Here is a 19,423-nt window from a genome sequence, read left to right on the forward strand (position 1 = left end):
GTTAATTCAGAGTGTTTGCATGAGCCTCAACTACTGTAATAGAATCATCTTATTCTCTATCTTGGGCTCATTTTTTTCTCATGGATTTACCTACCTACCTTCCTCCTACCTGGAGAAAATGGTAATAAGGCCTTCTTCCTGTTTTTGTTTTTAATATATACATAGAAAAGGTCAAATATGTGGCACATTATGATGCAAGTCTAACAACAATTTCGGTCTTTTCTATTTGGATCAGTATAGCTTCTTTTTTTTTAGCTTTTAAATGTTTCCGGGGGGGGGGAGGAAATGAAGCTTTGAATAAATTTAAAGTTAAATTAACAATGACCAAGATCAATGGTGAAAATGCTCAAGTGTTAATGGCAGTGAATAATTTCCCGATTAAGTGACATAGTACCTCATATGTAATTGTTGTGTAAATACTAAGCAAATTAAGCATATTATTGAGCTCAAACATAGAAGCATATTTATGACCTAACCCTCAACACGGTAGTTAAAAAGGAAAACAATGTTAAAGCTTTAAAAAAAGAAAAGGTGGCTTCATCTGGCTGTGCCTGATCAGTGTTATTCACATGGAAGGGCTCTCTGTCATTTGGGGTGGGGGGTCAGGTCGTCGCAAAGTATTTTTGTTCTTTGATAAGGACAACAGAATTTAGTTTGCCTTTACTGCACTGTCCTACAGGCTTTAATGTAGGGCTGCTTTAACTCATTGGACTTAAATCGACATTTAAACTGAATCTCCTGAACAGAAGTTGTACTCTGAAAGTCAAGCGCTCGTTGCTTTTGTTCCCTCAGGAGCAGAAATCGAATTGTTTGTGAACACTTTGTTTACAAATGCTTTGAATACTTGATATTTGTCATTAAAAAAGAAAAAGAGGAAAACCCGACTTGGCTTGGTTGAGTTGTTTGTTTGTTTGTTTGTTTGTGTGAGAGCACGTGGTGAGACGACAGAAGAAGCCCAAACAGCAGAAGGTTGACAGAATTTATTTCTTTAGTTCGATGGCTTTTCTTAAACCGGACTTGATGCGACACACACACAAACACAGACACACGACACATGCGCGCGCACAAAATGCAGAGAAAAAACAAGGACATCAGGATTTCTAGCATCTCAGTCGCTCTTTGGGAACACCAACAGCAAAGATAAACTATTAGCATGAAGGTTAAACATTCTACCCTCAATAGCCCTAGAATATTAAGCTTCATATCAAAGTTACAAATCTAGCATCGCACAAGCGGCTCTAGGAGACTGGGCAGTCACATTTGGAATGAATTGATCACGTTGCAACCCAATATTCTGCATGATCAAAGCGCTGCATCGCCACATTGTGATTGTGTGAGCGCCAGATTGGGCTGGTGCAGCTAATAAATGGAGAATATCAGCTGTGTAACGGTTTAAAACCGTCCGACACCGGAACCGACACGATGAGACTAAACAAATCTGTAATTGTGTTTACCATTTTCAGAAGTGACAATCCAGGCGTTTGATCCAAAAGGTTTTCTTTTATAATCTGGTTTCACAATGGACACATTTCACGAGGGTCGCGTTCATCATATGGAGAATTACAAAAGTGCATTTGGGGGTCAAATGTTCTACGACTATAAAAGGTCCTGTTAACGGATTCTAACCCACAGTAATGCTAACTAGCGGTACCCGCTGACATGAAGAACATCAATGGGTTTATCCACACGGAATTACTTTTCAATCCCAACACTTTAGTTTAGCTGCATTAAGGCTTTTTATTTTCTAAATATATATATATATATATATATATATATATATATAAAAACCACAACACTGTTTACTAATGGATGTAAGCACCTGTAAAAAAATAAACAATAGCTTTAATAGTCATTACGCAGCTCCGTCTGGCTGGCTGAGGCGGCATCGCTCGCCGTCGCTGTTGGCAAGCTCATTGCTCAATCGCCGCGCGTCTCTGTGTCATCCAGCAGCTCACTGGCTGGCCGGTCTGCATGTGCTTCCGCCTCAGAGGGTCTGATTGGAGGGCTGAGACGGAGAGCCGCTGCCCTCATCATCCAGGGTGAGCGGCACCTGTAGAACCAGCCCGACACCCTCCGGGCTGCTAGTCTGTGTGGCTGGGGGGGCCCTGGCGGCGCTGTCCTGCTCCTTGGGCCTGGGTGCCTTCGGGGACAGAGGGAGGTATCCTTGGGCCTGGAAGATGTCCTCCTCTTCATGCTTCAGGCCCTCAGAGGAGCCTGTGTCCTCTACTTGGCCAAAGCCAGGCTCCAGCTGGGCCGGCAGGCTGTTGGGACCGTGCAGCAGGTTGTCGTGTTGTATTTCCAGCTCGGTCAGCCCGTTTCCACTGAACGCCTCGCCTTCCAGCTCCTCCAGCTGCACCCACACATCGCTCTGTGAGATAAAGCTGTCTCCTCTTGGACCCGATGGTGATTTTGACCCCTTGGGTTTGTCCGTAAGCCTCCCAGGAAGGTCGTTAACAAAAGATTCCAGTTTTCTTTCCAGTGCGGACCTGGATGTGGGTGGTGCTGGTGGCGTTTTGGTGGGGGAGGGGGTGGCGAGGGGAGATTCTGTGGCTAAGCCCGGCCAGTCATCACTAGCTTTGGCCAACTCCTCTCCGCCACCCTCTTCAAGGCCTCCACCCCCGACCCCGGAGCCCAGCTCTGGCAGGGTGGAGTCGTCACGCTCATGGGTTCGGTTGGTTTTAAAAATGTGTCGCAGTGCAAATATATTATCTACATCCTTCTGGAAGTTGGCCCAGTTGTCCGGGCTGGGTCTGTACTCAGGCCTACATTCATAAAGGCTTTCGTTTATGCTATACAGATCCTCCAGTCCCTGCCAGTTCACCTCCTCGTCTGTCAAGTTGGGCAGTTTAACCCTTTCGTCCGTCCCACATGGGCTGTGTGCTGCAAAAGACAAAGCGACAGGAGACTGTAAAGATGTGGAGGAGAAAGAGCAGTGGAGTTTTCTCACCATGCAGTCATGCCCAGCTTCCGGCCCCATGGGGTTAGAGGCCCCAAGCAACACACACACACACGCTTCAAAGCTGCATTTGATAAGCTAGATAAACACGACTCAAGCCTTGAGTAGTGCAAACACATGCCGCCTTAGATATTAACATTAAAAAGACTGAAAAGAAAAATGGTCCATCATAATAGACTGACATATGGAGCTGTGCAAAAACAATGTAAGGGTGGAGTTAATGATACGCCTGGATTGGGGTGAATGCAAATCAGGCAACCTGGAATAAAAGAACAGAGCAGCATTGGAAATAAAAGGTGGTCTCTAAGGAAAAAAATAAATACGAGAAGGATCTTTGTGCTAGCTATGTGATTTATCACCATAGAACGATGAAGGAATTCAAAATGCAACAACAACAACCAAAAAAAAGGGAAGTGAAAGAAAATGGCAGCAAAAAAGCTAAATCAGGGTTGGATTGAAAGTAAAAACGTCGGATTAGAAGCATCAGAGCCACTTTGGGTCGGCTCTCCTTTGTGAGATCGGCTTCCTTTGAAGCTACAGCGGCTAGAGGACTGAAATGGGTTTGACACCGGCTGAGGGACTCACAGGAAGGAGAGGCTCGGTCGCCTCTTTGACCACTTTCGATGCTGCCGTTTCCTGGTAAGCAGGTGTCAAAACACAGGTCAAAAGGACACAGGTGAGTGGGAGGACAGAGAGGTCACAGCAACTCAAGTGTCCATTGCACCACAGGCTGATGGCCATGAGAGACGTCTGTCTGAATGTCCCACACTAACTTGTGGGTATGGCTAACACGGTGGGGGTGATGCTAATGAAATAGTTCAACATTTTGGTAAATTAGCAAGTTGAGAGTGAGCTGAGAAAACTGACCTCTACTGATGCTGCAGTTAGAATGCCTTAGCAGGGAGGAGAAGCTGCACTGAACACATGCTTTAATTTAATTTTCAAAAACATACAAGAGTTTATATTAAGAATTTATTCTCTTTTGCGTTTCTGTACAGCTGATTTCTTTCGCTCGCAACACAGCATAGCATAAAATTGCACCTTATAGCGTGCAACCTTCTCATCGGACTCTCAGCAATGCTCATTCACCCAAAATGTCGTACTCTTCCTATGTGTAGGATGTGATGATGCATGAGGGATGATTGGATGAAATCATGCGTCAACTCGGTGGTTGGGTGGGTCTCAATTGTAAGAATCTATTTAGCATCACGCTATCACGAGAACAGCTAAGATCGATCTTGAGGATATATTTGATATATTGATATATTTCTGCCTGTAAATGTTGCATCAAGCACATGCTTGGATGGATATGTGTGAATTGCATGCTGACATCATACAGCAGAAACAAATGAAGGCAGATGGTGCGCAAAGAGGTGACGACATATCAAGCTGCTACGACAAGAGAAAAAAATAATAATAATCTGTTATAATTTGTTATCTTGTCCCCAGCATGCAGCCACAGATTAAACGCCAGCGCTCCATGTACGGATGTATTAGTGGGAATGAGAGGCAATTTGGCTCATGCAGGTGTTAAAGAAAAAGCCTCTGAAGAGAAACAAAAAAATGGATGGATACCTGTGTGGCTCATAGCTTCCTCCATCTTTACCTCCTGATCGGAAAAATAAAAGCAATTGATTGTTAATGTTTTGATTTAAGGAGATGTAGAAGGGAGAGATAAATAAGGACGTTCACACTGGAGATTTCTTCATGCACGGCTGCTACTCCCTATGGACAAACGCAGTTATCGGGCAATCAGGACTTCAGGAGGAGAGAAGACTTTGGATTTGAAAACAAGAAGGAAAAGTGCACAAGTTCATGTGATCAGGTGATCACATGGGGGGGGGGGGGGTGTATTGATCGGAACGGAGTAGGTTTGCGAGATGCAGCGTTCAACAGGGATTCCCCTCGAAAGCAAAAACGCGACAGGTCATCGAGTGAGACGGTAAAGTCACCGTCCATGAATGCATGCAAGTAGCTGCTAGATCCATTAATCCAGAGTGTATAAACGTTAATGATCTATTCCTCCAACAAAAACATCACTTGATCTAACCACAATGGCAATTTTGATTGGTTCACAGCGATGGCATGGTACCCGAGCAGGAGAGCCAGTACCAGTAATAGATGTGACTTGTGTTGGCACGGATCTGACAAGTCCAGCATGCCAACGCTGTCAGAGCAGCTCAGCTGCCCCAGCTGGTAATTACAGAAATTATGTTTTTATCCTCAGGACATAAACAAGGCAGCCAGTTCACGCCGCACACACGTTCATAATTAACCACCTTCGTGGCTGGAGATCTACTCTGTAAGTGTGCTCGAACCATGTGGTGTTAGTAAAAACCGCAATGTGTCGGATTACAGAAGTGATGCGTGACAGGCTCAAATAAAATCACTGCCTCTGTTGGCACGAGGGCAGAATCCTCCAAAAAAACACGCCTCACGCCTGGTGACCCATAACAGAGGATGAACAACCGCCCATATTCTTTTATCGTAAATGTTCCAAGGTCTACGTAAACAGAAAATGTGCCAGCAGATAGGAAGGTTCTGGCCTGAGGAATAGAAGTCATTGTGAGGAGAACATCAACACATCAAACAAGACAGCACTCTGGTGATGATTCCTGAGCCTCCACCTGAACTACGTGCGGGTCACTCCCAAACGCATGCAGCATGCAGATGCATGCCAACACACAAACACCACTGAGACGGAAAGAGATTTAAAACACAGCATGAGACTCACTAGACTCACTTTATTCACCTAAGCAACAATAACTGATGTTTTTTTTTTTTTTATACCTGCATCCAGTCCTTTCGGGCGAGGGTTGCACTGCTTGTAACCTTGGCAACTCCTCATCTCCATCAGCTGGGCGTGGAGAGCGTTCAGTACCTCCCGATCAACTGCGTACACCGCATTGGTCAGCTGCCACAGGAAAAACAGGGACCAATGAAAATGGTTCTAGGAGTACAGCCAGGAAGTGCAGCAAATTTGACCGGCGACAGATTGTCCACCTACCTGGTAGGGGTCACTGTTAAGGTCAAAATACTCCAAGAAACCAGTGGAGAACTCGCAGAACATGGTGTTGTGGGTCTCATTGATGGTTCTCAGGCACCAGTAGGTGTTGTTGTTGGAGCTGGTGCAGGCACAGAAGCCACCCACTGGACAAGGATCAACATTTGCGGAAGTCAGTTACCAAACAGGTTATAAATAAGCGCGTGGAGCCGCTATACGTACACGACCAGAGCGGAGCCGTCTGCCAGTGGTCGTTGTTATGCGTGAAGCAGGTGAGGCCCGGCAGGCTGCAGTCGTCGCCCTTCCTCTGCCGTTTCTTCTCCTTCCTCTCCTTCTTCCTCCTCCGGATCTCATTGTACAGCTGCGACCTCCCGTCTATGTCGTGCACGGACACCCTGTCGACCAGAAAAGCGAGAGAATTACGAAAACAGCGGCAAACAAAGATGACATCAGCCTCTCTAATTCCAGTAACCACACAGTAGTTTAGGATCCGGAGGGGACTTCCAGGAGGCCGGTGCCAGGACAGCGACAGTCTGTTTACTTTCCAGTTTAAGCTCTTGCTATACGTCCAGTTTTCTCAGGGACGACATTCTAGCCACTGTCGTTCGCTTCCTTCCTGCATGAGCAGAGCGAGCGTGGCAAGAAAACAGCTGCTTTGTATTGCCAAAATGTGTTCCCAATGTTTCCCAGTGCAAGCGGATCGCTGTTTGAAGGACTCACTGATTTCCCTTCTCTGTTGAGTCATAATAGCTTTCCATGTGACTCAATCATTTCCAGTCTCACAAACACACACACACACACACACACACACACACACACTCACGCAAATTAGGCTGTACCTTTCCCTGACTGTAATTTAAGCTCAAACCAGGGACTGACAGGAAAAGGTCTGTACATAAACACACAATACACACACACACACACACACACATGCTAAACTGGTCATGTGAAGTCATCTAAATGAAGGTGAGTTGTATGTTCAAACCCGACATGCAGTGTCCATGCACATGTACAGTCAAGCAAATGATGTAAGGATTGAAGAGTTGAAGTATTATGTATTAAAGAAAGGGGCAACACTAATAGTAAAACTCATAATTGAAGGCAAACTCACTTAAACGGGTGGAGTTGATCTTTCCTGCTCTTCAACCTCTCTGCCTTGTTTCTGTCTCCTTTGCTATAATAGCTGGTTTTATAGACAAAGAAAGAGACTAAGGACCAAACAAACTTTCTTTCTTTTTTTTTTTAACATTTGGAATCCAGTAGACCCTAAACAAGTTCTGGAGTTAAAAAAAAAAGATAGAATAATAACTTGGATGTGACATTTAAACTGACTAACCTTCTGTCTCCGCAGTCGCACTCGTCTGGTCGCGTCCTCTTCAGATGGCCTCTTACTTCCCGGAGGTTTTTAATTTTGTCTTGAAGCGCTTCAATCTGGCGTTAAATGTGCAACAAATAATCAGTTCTGGCCACTGAACGAAATCAATAACCTGGAAAATGTGTGCTTGAGGCAATCACCTCCTGATCCACGTAGCTCTTGTGATCTTTCCAGGCTCTGGAGGACTGATAGACCTCTCTCTCGCAATGGATGCTATCATTCATCAAGATAAAGCACCTGAAACACAGCATGAGCACCTGTTGGTCTCCTTTGACACACACACAGTATATCCAAGGCGATAACTGAAGAACTGCCTCCTTACTTGTGTGTGACCTTCACAGAGTTCGGGTATCCCACAGCATTCGTGTCGTCCGCCATCATTTCCTCCGAACCATCATCTGAACTCAAATCAAACTCCGGATCGTCCGGGCTGTAGTGACTCTTTGAGATGAAGTGCCGACGGACCGCCGACTGATCGTCCGCTTGAAGGTCAATGTCGTAAATCTGACCTTCAAACTCCACAGAGAGAGACCTGGCTGGTCGGGTGTGGACGAAACGTGGCCGATAACCTGTCAAAATAAAAGTCAAGTTTCGCATTAGAGTTCCTATGAACCAATAACGAGCAAGAATGACTTTTAGTCCATTTTTAATGTAAATGTTTGAGGGCCATCAGTGGTCTTAATTCCATTGCATGTTCTCTCAGTAACACTAGAGGGCATCAAACTATGCAAAAGCACTCGAACATACGCACAGAACAAAAAAGCAGGACTTGTTGCAGGATGTTTGTCTTCTCCAGACATTCGTCTTCCTTTTCATAACATAAATAATCCATTTCAGGAAATCATGTTTCTTCTAACCTTTGCAGACATATTTTTTCTGCAGCTGAAAATCACACAGAAATCAACAGAGAACAAGCTGGATGTCAACGGAAGCGGTCTGCCCCCGAAAATTAATTACAGCAATCCTGAACACGCGTACGTCAAACGCTCCGCTTCACATCCTCAAACAAAATTAGAGTCAGTGAGCACAATACTCACGCTGGCCAGAAGAGAACTGTCGGTGGGAGCGGCGGTCGGATTTGGTGGGCTTGAAGGCAGGGTCCCCGCAGTCACATCCCCTCTCCTTGTTGTCGTAGCTGCTGCGAGGCTTCAGGCTGCGGGCCCTCTTCCTGGAGCCTTCTTTCGAGCCACCTTTACACTTCTGAATCCTCCATTTGCCCGTGATCTCCTCCACACAATGCCATTTCTAGCCACAGAGTTGATAAGAGAAAGAACATTTCTGTCGTGTTGGAGAATCAATCCCCTGTAGGGAATACTCAGGCTGTTCAGCATATTACAATGTGCACTTTAAAGCGTGCAACTTCTACATACCATTTGTGCACGCGTGTATTTGCTGCGCTGCAATGACATTTGCTCTGCTGCTGCATTTAATTACTGACAGCTACGTACACACGTTAATGTGACCCATAAACCTGAATCTGGATCGCGTTAGCCCGGCCCAGAAACTCTGCCTGTCATTTAACGTGACCTTTAACTCGTAACAATTTGTATTGTTCTGGTCTGTGCGCTCCGAGGCCACATACTGCAGCATTTTGTGTTGGTGTGCCAGAGAGTTAATGGGCACAGATGTATGTACCAACAAATATGTGCACAAAACAGGGTGGAAAGGGTCCAGCTATGAAACCGCTGTTGTGCTGCAAATGAGCAATTGTGGCTTGTGGCTCCGTGGAGCAGTTCAAGAGGCAGCGTGGAGGTCACGGCAAGAGTCCTACTCAGAACTGAAGAGCATTCGCATTGTGTATATCGGGGCAACTCATTCTAGCTCACAAAGGTTTGCAGGGCACGCTTTGGTTGGTTTCTTGTCGTACCTGTCCAGGCTGCTCGCACGGTGTCTGGAATTCAGCCTGCTGGCAAGTCTCTTTGACCTTCTTGTACTTGGGGAGGCTGTTGGTGTGTGGGGTGTTCGTGGAGTCTTCCTTCTTTCTCAGGATCTTCCTGCGTAACCAAGTATTAAAGGCGAATCAGTCTCAACAGTCAAAGAGTTTCTATGAACCATTAAATGAGCAGTATGTCGTATCAGCTGCTGTTTCGGAGTTTAGAGCGGAGTAAGGCCGGATTGGGGGGAGCCATCGTCTTCATCGCTAAGCAACCCTCGTTGCTAATTCATTTATCTGACGTGAGTCAGGCAGACATGTTCAACATTTCGCTGACATTCACTTCTTGCAGCCGGTGGCCTTTAGCCAATGGTGATTAAAGAGCCAACAGTTGTTGTGGGTGTCACTCCCTGATGGCTGCATTATGCAAATGATTGGATTTGCATAGTGAGCACCAGACCAGCTGTCAGACTGCAGATCACAGCCTCAGTGGTACAGTGCTTTAAGCTCATGCGAGGAATCACATAGCGTATATTAGATGACTGGTGAGAGAACTGTACAAAAGGCATTAGCTGCTGCTTCATCTGGGTTGGGGTAACAGAGCGGAAGGTCCGCGGAGGCTAATCTCAGCATTTAGAGACAGGCATACAAAGCAGACAGCCTCTCTAAACAGTGTGGATAAATGGAGGAATGGATTAAAAGAGCGAAAGCTCCTGTGGGCCAGAGGTCACAGTCTTTTCCTTTCATACGGGGCAGCTCATAGACAGACTGGTTCTTCTGTTACACATGCATGCTTGGCAGAAGCGCTAGAGAGTGTTTCCTTTATATTCTTGCATGTATTTGGGGGGGTGGAATTGGGATTGTGGGGCAATTAGAGTGAGTTAAAACAGTGGCTGCACAGGAGAACATGTCATAATGTGCAGTACCAAGTAGACCAGGCCTCAGACATTATTACTGTTCTCATCTCACTGCTTTAATGTCTATTCTTTCATATTCATTTTCACCTTTGCTACTTGTGTCACGCGAAGATGGAGTCATTTTTCTCTCAAAGTCGTCAAGTTTCTGTCGGTGCATTATCTTCTGGAATTACCGCCTTAACCGAACAAAAGCTCGCTGTCAGACTGGAGATATCATTTTCTGCGGCGTCTATCTTGCAGCAGAGGGAAGGGTAAATAGGAGACTGATGGAATTTGTGATGGAGCATGCATGGCATGTTATCGTGTGAACCACAAAGAAAGCAGTCTTTGGGGAAACAGCGAAGCGTTGGCTATAGCATGGCTGCTGCATTCCTCACCGTCGGCGCTGGTGGCGCGTCCAGCGAGCGTATAGACGGCGTCATCGAGCCATTCCTCAGGTAACATCATCCTGAGCCTGGATGGCCTTTATTTATTTGTGATTTTTTTTTTCCACTTGTTGCTGAAATGTAACTTCCGTCTGTTTCTTCCTGACCCGATCATGGAAGACTTTTCTTTGCTTTACTTGTAAGTGATCAAATGACCTGGTTATGCATGCGTCAGCCTGGACTGTCATGACTTGCCACATGCTAAAAGCTTTACCAAAGAGCTTGGAATATTTTGACCTCTTCTACACACCGTTGCTTTCCAAGCTGACTGCGGTGAGGAAATGTCAGTCAGATAACAAATAAGTGGGGGGGAAAGCAGGCTGTGTGGCTGGAGGAGGGAATGTGCATTGGGCCTTGTGTATTTTAGGTTAAATGAAATGTTTTGTCAGGTTGGTGCGACACACAATTCTCTGCAATTGACCATGATATGCCTGTGTTATGGAAAGAGAATATAGAGATCCGGTTTACCCCCGCTCCACCAGAAATGTGTCCCTCCAGACTTTTGGTTTCCGGTTGGGCTTGAATCTGGGAAAATAAAACACACAAAGGTCATGGAATTTATAATCAGGTTTGCAGTGAGCCTAAATGTTCACCAGAGAAATCTCAGGACCTTTAGACTTAGACAGTGAGGTATAAATGTAATGTAAATAAATTATCCTAGGGCTTTTGCTGTCTTTGGAACTGTTTTCCAGAGTAAATTTTAGGAACGTAAAGGAATATGACTTTGTTTTGGGACATTGTTTGGAAAAGCGGGGAAAATAGATAATGCAATGTGCAAAAAATTATACGGGAAACTCCGTTAAAAATAAGGAATCTCAGCCGAAGCCCCACATCCAAGCAAAATCTACCAAGTTGCCCTGAACCCACTTCGTACTCGGCTGGAGCAAAAACAATTATTTTTGAGGGAGGAAATTTGCATTCATTCAGTAAGAGCAATTAAATAGGCCTGTTGCACACTGTTCAATTACTCTAAATAATATCCCTTATGACATGATGGATCGACTCATACCTATTGCCAGTCTTCTCCTGTTCCAGCAGCTTAAGGATGGACTTCCCGTCCATGTCTGGAGGGGTGTCCAACCCAGCAATGTGAAGGATTGTCGGAGCTAGGTCAATGTTCAGCACCAAATGTGGGTTTCTGAAAAGGCACACACACACATCAAATTCACTCTGAAAAGCATGGCAAAAAGTTTGGATTCAGTTTTCCCATTTTCTGAGAAATTCTGATCAGTACTATAATATAACAAACACTGGAACATAAACCTGAGGAAACATCCAAAAGTAATTCATTCTGACTTACACTGCCCCCGGCTCGATGTTGGGTCCTCGCAGGAAGAACGGCACCCGGATGTCGAAGTCGTAAGGCATGGACTTGCCCTTGACCAATCCAAACTGGCCGATGTGGTAGCCGTGATCAGCTGTGTAAACGATGTAAGTGTTGTCAAGCTCTCCGGTTTCCTCCAACATGTCATAAACCTGTGAAGCAAAACGACGTTAAAAGACGGGCTGCGGATTGGACGACTCGTTTACAAAGTCCATTGGCAGTTGCACTTACCTTCTGCACTGAATCATCCACAGACATGAGCGTTTGAAGCCTCTTCCGATGGAGGAAGTTGGTGAAGTCCATGTGGATGGGTTTCATCGGGCCTGTGTACTGCATGATCCAGTGCTTATCCATATTTGGAGCATAGTTGTAGCTGGGGGTGCTAGAAGGGAGGGGATTAACAAGATGTGCATCTTGAACAAGTTGCTTGCATGGGACATACATGCGTATTTGTTGTCATCTGTCTTGACGTGTGTCATTGGAGCACGCAACATTTGCGATAGCCGCCAAAAAACACCTGCCTGCTACTTTTCACAAGCCGCTGCTCAGTAACAGGTGCTACGGTTGTCCACTGTGTGTGACAGGCATAAATCTTTGCTCTGTTTGCTCAAGGAAATATCTTAATAGTCAGGAGCCAGCACCTTCGCTGTTTTTCTAGACCGCTGTCCAACATTCTCTCCCCCCCCCCTCACATGGAGACGACAGTCTCCTCGCTTCACTTACGCTCTTGGCACAGGAGAGTCATTTGAGGGTTGGCACATAGCTAAGAAAATAATAGGGCCCCGCAGTCAAGTTTGTAACGACTTCTGGACCAGAACCGCAATAAGTCATGGTCATTTGAAATTGGGGGGGGGGGGGGGGGGCAATTACAGAAGTGGATAAAGAGCTGAGAAAGGAGGGAGAGGCTGTGCTTGCTTGCGGAGTTACAGCTGAGGGAGGCCGTTCACCTGTCGGCAGTATTAGCTGCAGAGCAGAAATAACAAATAGCATGCAATATACATGCAATGTAAATTAGCAGGTTCCATTAGCAGCCATTGGACAAAATATCAAGATTCTTAACGAAGACAGGAGCTGCTTTGCTCTGATTGAGTTGAGCTGCCTTCTGCCCTCGTCTCCTCAGGCCGGCTTTGTGAGAAGACTGAACTCTTCACCTACCGAGCCAGGCGGTCTAATAAGCACCACAAAGGCACCGGTTTCTGGGCAGTGGGCCACCGAGGTATGGGGCCCCCTGGGCACCAGGAAACCAGGAATGCAGAGCTCAGTGGCACGAAGCCAGTCCCTATAGGAGCGGGCACAGCGGCCACCTGTCGCATGAGCGTCGTGCTTTGTGGCATTAGCCCTGGATTACAATCACCCAGGGCTCACTGTTCACCCAGAATGTCATGACCTTAAAAAAAAAAAAAAACTTAACATAGACACATCCTACCCGAGGATTACTGCATTCCCTGAAGCGACTGTTGAGTGACGACCATGATAACGATGCTACAGTACATGCCACCGGGAAATCACTGCACGCTCTACAGCGTTTAAAAATCAGGAAGGAGCTTCTAAGAGCGAGTGGAAACGCCTCCTGTGAGGAATGTTGATGGCGTTAACATCAAACCCTCCCTGCCTATTGTTGCTGTCAAAAGCACAGACGCGTATTTGATTTGTGAGGCAGCTCCCGTTTTTTCAGATGGATCTGGTATTTAAAGTGAATTAACAAAGTTCAAAATGGATTGATGTCAGAATCATACTAAGACATCACCCTAACAAAAAAACCACCCACACAAGACCACACCACACAGCCCCCACCAACGGGTCCTACACATAATCGCTGGGACAGCCCCTTCACTCGGACGTGGGTCCCATTCCAGCCCTGTCACCCGAAGGCTAGCACTAAAAATAAATGAATGTCGCTAAGGGCGCTCCAAAACACACAATGCATTCCTCTCATCCCTGCAGCCGCAGGGGAGAACCTACTGATTGATAGGGACAGGATTGGGAAGTCCTTTTGCGCATTTCACAGGAAAGTAGGGGGGAGGGGGGGGAGAAAATGAGACAAGGGAGTCACAGGGGGAGAGATAAACAGAGAGAGAGAGAGAGAAAGTCCAGACAGAGGCCATAGCTCAACCAGACGAAGGGGAATGTTGAGTGGATAGAAAGTGAGAGCAAGGAAGTGGAAAACACTGAAAGGTCTGTGAACTGAAAGTGAAAAAGGGCAATATTGATAGGTGCTTAAAATGGAATTCTCCGCCCTCAACCCGGCATCACTGTGCATCCTGGGGCGATGTAGCAGGGCAAGGCAAGAGATAGTAGGCTGTCTTTTCCACAGAGTCACCCAGAATATATCAGCACTGCTCTAAATCCGTGACGCGTTCTGGAAGGCCAGTTCGGGCTTGGCGTGACTGCAGAGTGCTCTTAAAAAAAACAGCAACCCCTGATCCCTCTTATTGGTATGTGCCCCCGCTATTCTTGGATGATAAATCATTTTGATTTCATGCTCGCTGAATAGCCTGGCTCTCGTGGTTTCTAAGCAACCTGTCATCACTTGGAATCAATGGGCGTGATCACTATAAGGCACACCAAATCATAATGGATGTTAACGAGTGAAATTCCATATGGCAGCAGATGAAAGCTGGCAGAACTGCTTGTATCATTTAAAATGACAGGATCCAAGCCCTCATTTTTATTACCTGAAAACTCAGGCAGGACCCTGATGACTTTATGCGTTTGAGTCTGAGTGTAACTTACATATGCTGTGAAGCATTTGGAAAGAACTCGGCGTACTGCGGTGCCGAGTCCTCCGGGCCGTGAGGAGCGGCGTGACTGATGACCATCATCACGGGACGGTGAGGGTAAACCCGCTTGGACATGCGGAAGAAGTTGATGCTGTCGTTGGTGATCAGATCGGTGAAATAATCCTGGAGAAATGGGGAGCAAATACTGTGAGTAGGTGGGGGGGGGGGGGGGGACTGCATAACAACACCAGCTCTAATAAAACTCCCTCCGACAGCTTCCCTGGTCTGGTCATTTTCAAATGAATGGAGAGAGGCCAGTGTGGATATGAACTGGGGCCATTGAGTGCACTACCAATCTGTCGAGTCAACAGCTGGCAGCTCCGCCTGTGTGTGTGTGTGTGTGTGTGTGTACAGTACATGGGCTGTTGCCTCATCACTGAATCACTGCATTATTAAACGTGACACCACTTGATGGTGAGGAGCCTGGCGGTAAGTGCCTGAGACAGTTCCAACCCTTCTACTCCTCTTTTCCTTTCCTTCTCACGGATTCAACTCAAGCGATAATGTGAATATATACATAAGACTCAATAGATAAGCCTCAGGCGTTGCTCGGGAAGTGAGCTGCATTAAGCGGCGACTGCCTGAACCGGAATGGACACGAGTTTCCCCGAGACCTGACGTGATTGGTGATTTCCTACAGTTAATTCTACCTGAAGTTGTGGCATGTCACAATCTGGGAGAGAAGGGAGAGCCAGGTTCAAAATTAAGGGGTAAAGGGTGATTTCCCCGCAAACGTCAGAAGTGGGTTTGGCTGATATACCCTGTCTCTATTAATACAACTTTATAGACAGGCCAGGTTTAATGGTCTGGCCGTGCATCCTGGTGGAGGATGGTGATTGCGTGCACATGGTTCCGATTTGCCACACTTATTTTCTCAGTTACCAGCACTCCCGGATTGCGCCAATACTGCCGAGGGCTCTGGCAGGTCAAAAGGAAGTAGCTGCGTCACGGGGGAATACCTGGTGAACAGCTGCAAAATGGTGAGGGTGTGTGTGGGGAAAGCATCACGAGTTGGAGAACCGTGTGGAGGAGATGAGCTCTAAGTTGGATTTCCATCATACAAACTGAGCCACAAATGCTTAAATTCCCCCCATTATTATATCCTTCTCTTCAAATCGAACTGTTGACATTTTGAGATTTATTCCCAACCTACACGGTTTGGCTGTCAGTCGAACAGTATGCCACGGCTTTGAAAGCTTCGCATCTCCATCACACACTCCTTATTAATCTGATCAAAAGCCCCTTAAGAAAGGCCGTACCTTCTTAACTTCCATCCAGATGGAAAATCAAATGGTACCAAATGAAATAAAGTCAAATGCCTGATGTCCAATCACAATGACTTGATGCGGCAGCTACACTCTGCGTGGAATAACGCCAGCTTCTCACCCCGTGTGAATCTGAAGAGGGGAATTATATTTGTCTCACTGGCAGCAGGTTGATGGCTTTTGGCAGCAAATAGCAAATAGTGTGTCCGTTTGGTTTCAAACCACAATCTGCAAAGCGAGCACATGTCATGTAAACACCTTGGCCTCAGCTTGTGGGTGACTTGACACCTCAGTCCAAGTTGGCAGGAGACTAACTGTCCAAACATTTGTTTGCCCATCTTTTGGGCAAGGCCGTCTTGAAACTATAAACCCTTCTCATGGATTCCTCGTGCACCCCAGACTACACTACCTGGAAACATATTGGCACGAAGCAGCAAAAACAAACTGACGGCTCTTATAAAAACACTTTCTGGGGATGATTGATGACCGATGTCATCCAGAGTCACAAAAAGACAGTGTTACCACAGTGTTCGTCAGGATCTAACAGTGGCAAAGTGAAAATTCCCCCATTTCTCCTGCGGTATTATAGCCCACAGTCATTCTGCAAAAAGGCAGACATATGGAAAGAGAGACAAAACAATTGCACGGTGATATTTATGATAAGCAACACTGACTTCTCATAAATATGCTACAGTTTTACAGTGGTAGGGCGGATCATAATAAAAGGATGCTGCAGACAGAGGAGTCCGCCCATCCCCTTTAATTCTGGAATGAGAATTCTTGCCGGCTTGGATCACGACATTGTGATAAGTGAAGAGTTTCTGCATCTATATTTATAAATGAAGGGAGGCTGCAATTCTTTCAGACAAAGTCTTTATATTAGGTCATGAAAGGACAACAAAAATGTTAATGCCCCTCTTTTAGAAATTACAGGAGCACATACCTTTGCATAATCAGCACCGTGTTTCTCCTTGTAACCATTCCGACAGACGGTGTAATTATAGAAGCGGGAATTTTTTATCAATCCAACCCATTCGCGCCACCCAGGCGGGATGTAGCTGCCGTTGTACTCATTGAGGTACTTGCCGAAGAAGGCTGAGGGAGACAGACAGGGAGAAGGCATTTCATTTCTGTGCAACTCTATATGCAAAGTATGTGATGCATAAGAGTTTTTTTTGTTCACCCCCCCCTCCCCCCTCAATTTACTGTCGAGCACTCTTAGATAGGCTGCGCCAGGAGCCAGTCTGACCGGCAGAAGGTTACTGCAGACTAACACATTAGTTCAAAAACCACAGGCCGAGCTGCGGCCCACAGGACCCCACTAAGCTGCCCGGTCCAGAACCATCACTCACACAAACCCTGACGGGTGAGACATTACAGCAACCTGGCCGGCTCACCGTGTTTGCATTTCACACAAGAGTCTGCCTGCTAATGAAAAAAAAGCAACTGCATTGAAAAATAAATGCCACCTTTACATGTAATATATATATATATATATAAAGCGTATTTAGAGGTACAAATGGCATTTAATGCTGATAAAAACTGTCTCTTCCTTTGCGCGTGTCTTTGTTCACCAACCTGTCCTGTATCCAGTGTTGTTGAGATACACAGCGAACGAGCGCGGCTCATGCTGAGCCTGCCAGGAAGGGGAGGAGCAGTTCTCATTGTTAGTGTACGTGTTGTGGTTGTGGACGTATTTGCCCGTCAACATGGAGGACCGTGACGGACAACACATGGGCGTGGTGACGAAGGCGTTGGTGAAGGTTGTGCCTCCGTCCTCCATGATCCTACGGGTTTTATTCATTACCTGTAGAGAACCTGCAGGACAAAGTTTGCAGGTCAGTGCTGAGGGTTGAAATCTCAATATGCATTTGTTAAAACAGTTTGTCCCAAATCACAGCATGACAACAGTTTTCTGTGATGACAGTTATGTTTTTTAATAAAGAAAATAGTCTTGATTTTAATGTGGAAAAATGCAGTCAAGTTTGATCTGTTCTGACTCAATTTCCTGACTGGCAAATAATTATAATTCTGCCATTAATGTGCCAGATGGCCTTTCTACTCTGGCTTATGGCCTCTATTTAATATTTCATGTGTGGAAAAACACCATATAAATCCTGCTGCAAATATCCAAAAAGAAAAGTGAAGGAAATCACAGAAATGAACACAATAAACATTTTAAAGAGATGATTTTATGTAAGGGGGAAAAAAAAACAACTGAAGAGGAAATGACGGCTGTAGAATTCCAAGAAAACAAGCAATTGTGAAAACTTACCCAGCTCAATATCCTGGTCGTCAGTCATGATGAGGATAATGTTGGGCCGGATGTTCCTGCGGTCTCTCTGAATGCGACCCCTCAGGCTCTGAGCCCGGGTGGTGATGAAGGCCCAGCTGCCTGGAGCCCAGTCCAGAGACAGCAGGGCCAACCAAGTCAGCCACCGCATCAGCATGGTGCCAGAGACAACCAGAGATGGGACGGTAGAAGGGAGGATTAACGGAGGGCTGAAAAGAGAGGGTGACGAGGGTCCGGTCAGGCCACTTGCTCACACCCGCGCCGCTCACGCAGCTGTGGTCGACTGCAAAGAGAAAGAAGAGAACACATCAGAACCAGGAACACAGGAAGAAAATAATTAATTGGGCAATTTGAAAGTGGAAGAACAGAGAATGGTGTCATAGTCTCAAAGAGAGAAGTCCCTTGAGGATAAATTAAACATATTTACTTCGTGCATCTCCATGGTTACGACCCATACTTAGAGGAAAATAAACAAAGAAGGGAAGAAAAAAAAAAAAGAAAGGTTTCTTCTGATGGTCAACCACAAGAAAAGTTACCCAATGTCTAAAAACACAGAAAACATCAGAGTCCTCCAGCATCCACTTCTCTGACTTGGAAACTGGGAACCCATCGGCAGCATTTACGACAAAAGACGAGCGAGAACAAGGCGCAAAGTTCTCACCTCAGACAATACCATGACTCTCCGGGCCTCTTTTTGCAATCCATGCACTACTTGTGTTCTTCACTCTCTCCTGGGTCAGATGACAGTCTCACTAGGACACCCTCCTAGTCCAGCGCGCTGGTTCAGCTAAATGCACCGAGACTGTCAGCAGCACTCACAACACCCACTGCCACTCTCCTGTGTCAACCAATCACAGTCCACCTTTCATCTGTCGCTCACAAGTCACCACCTGGTGAGTCAAGCAAAACAGAGATCCTGTGGGGAGGATGCGACCACACTAAAGGGGGGGGGTAGGGGGTATAGGAGGCAGAGACAGGGTTCCGCCACATTAGCCTCAGTGCCGTGAGTTGCCAATCACGAATCACTCCTGAGTCATCGCAAAACTTTGCAGCCTCCTGCTCATTTACAATGTCATGATTTAAAATGCTTAACCTCAACACCAGAGAATAGTGAAAAATGTGTGCAATAACACAAAGACTATCCAGGGGGAATAAAAAGGCTACGTCTGCAAACATTACCTCCCAATTCTATGCTGCAGAGTCCCATTAGG

The 19,423-nt window shown here is 46.1% G+C and overlaps 1 protein-coding gene across 1 annotated transcript; it reads right to left on the minus strand.

Annotated features, from left to right (window-relative positions):
* Positions 1-1,984: 1,984 nt before the first annotated feature.
* Positions 1,985-18,369, minus strand: sulf1 (sulfatase 1). The gene is made up of 18 exons (XM_068747762.1): positions 18,195-18,369; positions 17,498-17,737; positions 16,863-17,014; positions 14,608-14,777; positions 12,106-12,256; positions 11,851-12,026; positions 11,560-11,688; positions 11,019-11,075; positions 9,203-9,329; positions 8,373-8,580; positions 7,658-7,904; positions 7,476-7,572; positions 7,297-7,391; positions 7,072-7,143; positions 6,183-6,355; positions 5,964-6,106; positions 5,747-5,870; positions 1,985-2,880 (listed from the first exon to the last, which is right to left on the minus strand). The coding sequence occupies exons 1-18, from the start codon at positions 18,367-18,369 to the stop codon at positions 1,985-1,987; spliced, it is 3,432 nt and encodes a 1,143-aa protein (XP_068603863.1).
* Positions 18,370-19,423: the final 1,054 nt, after the last annotated feature.

This window comes from Brachionichthys hirsutus, chromosome 14, assembly GCF_040956055.1.
Source record: "Brachionichthys hirsutus isolate HB-005 chromosome 14, CSIRO-AGI_Bhir_v1, whole genome shotgun sequence".
Classification (NCBI taxonomy): Eukaryota; Metazoa; Chordata; class Actinopteri; order Lophiiformes; family Brachionichthyidae; genus Brachionichthys; species Brachionichthys hirsutus.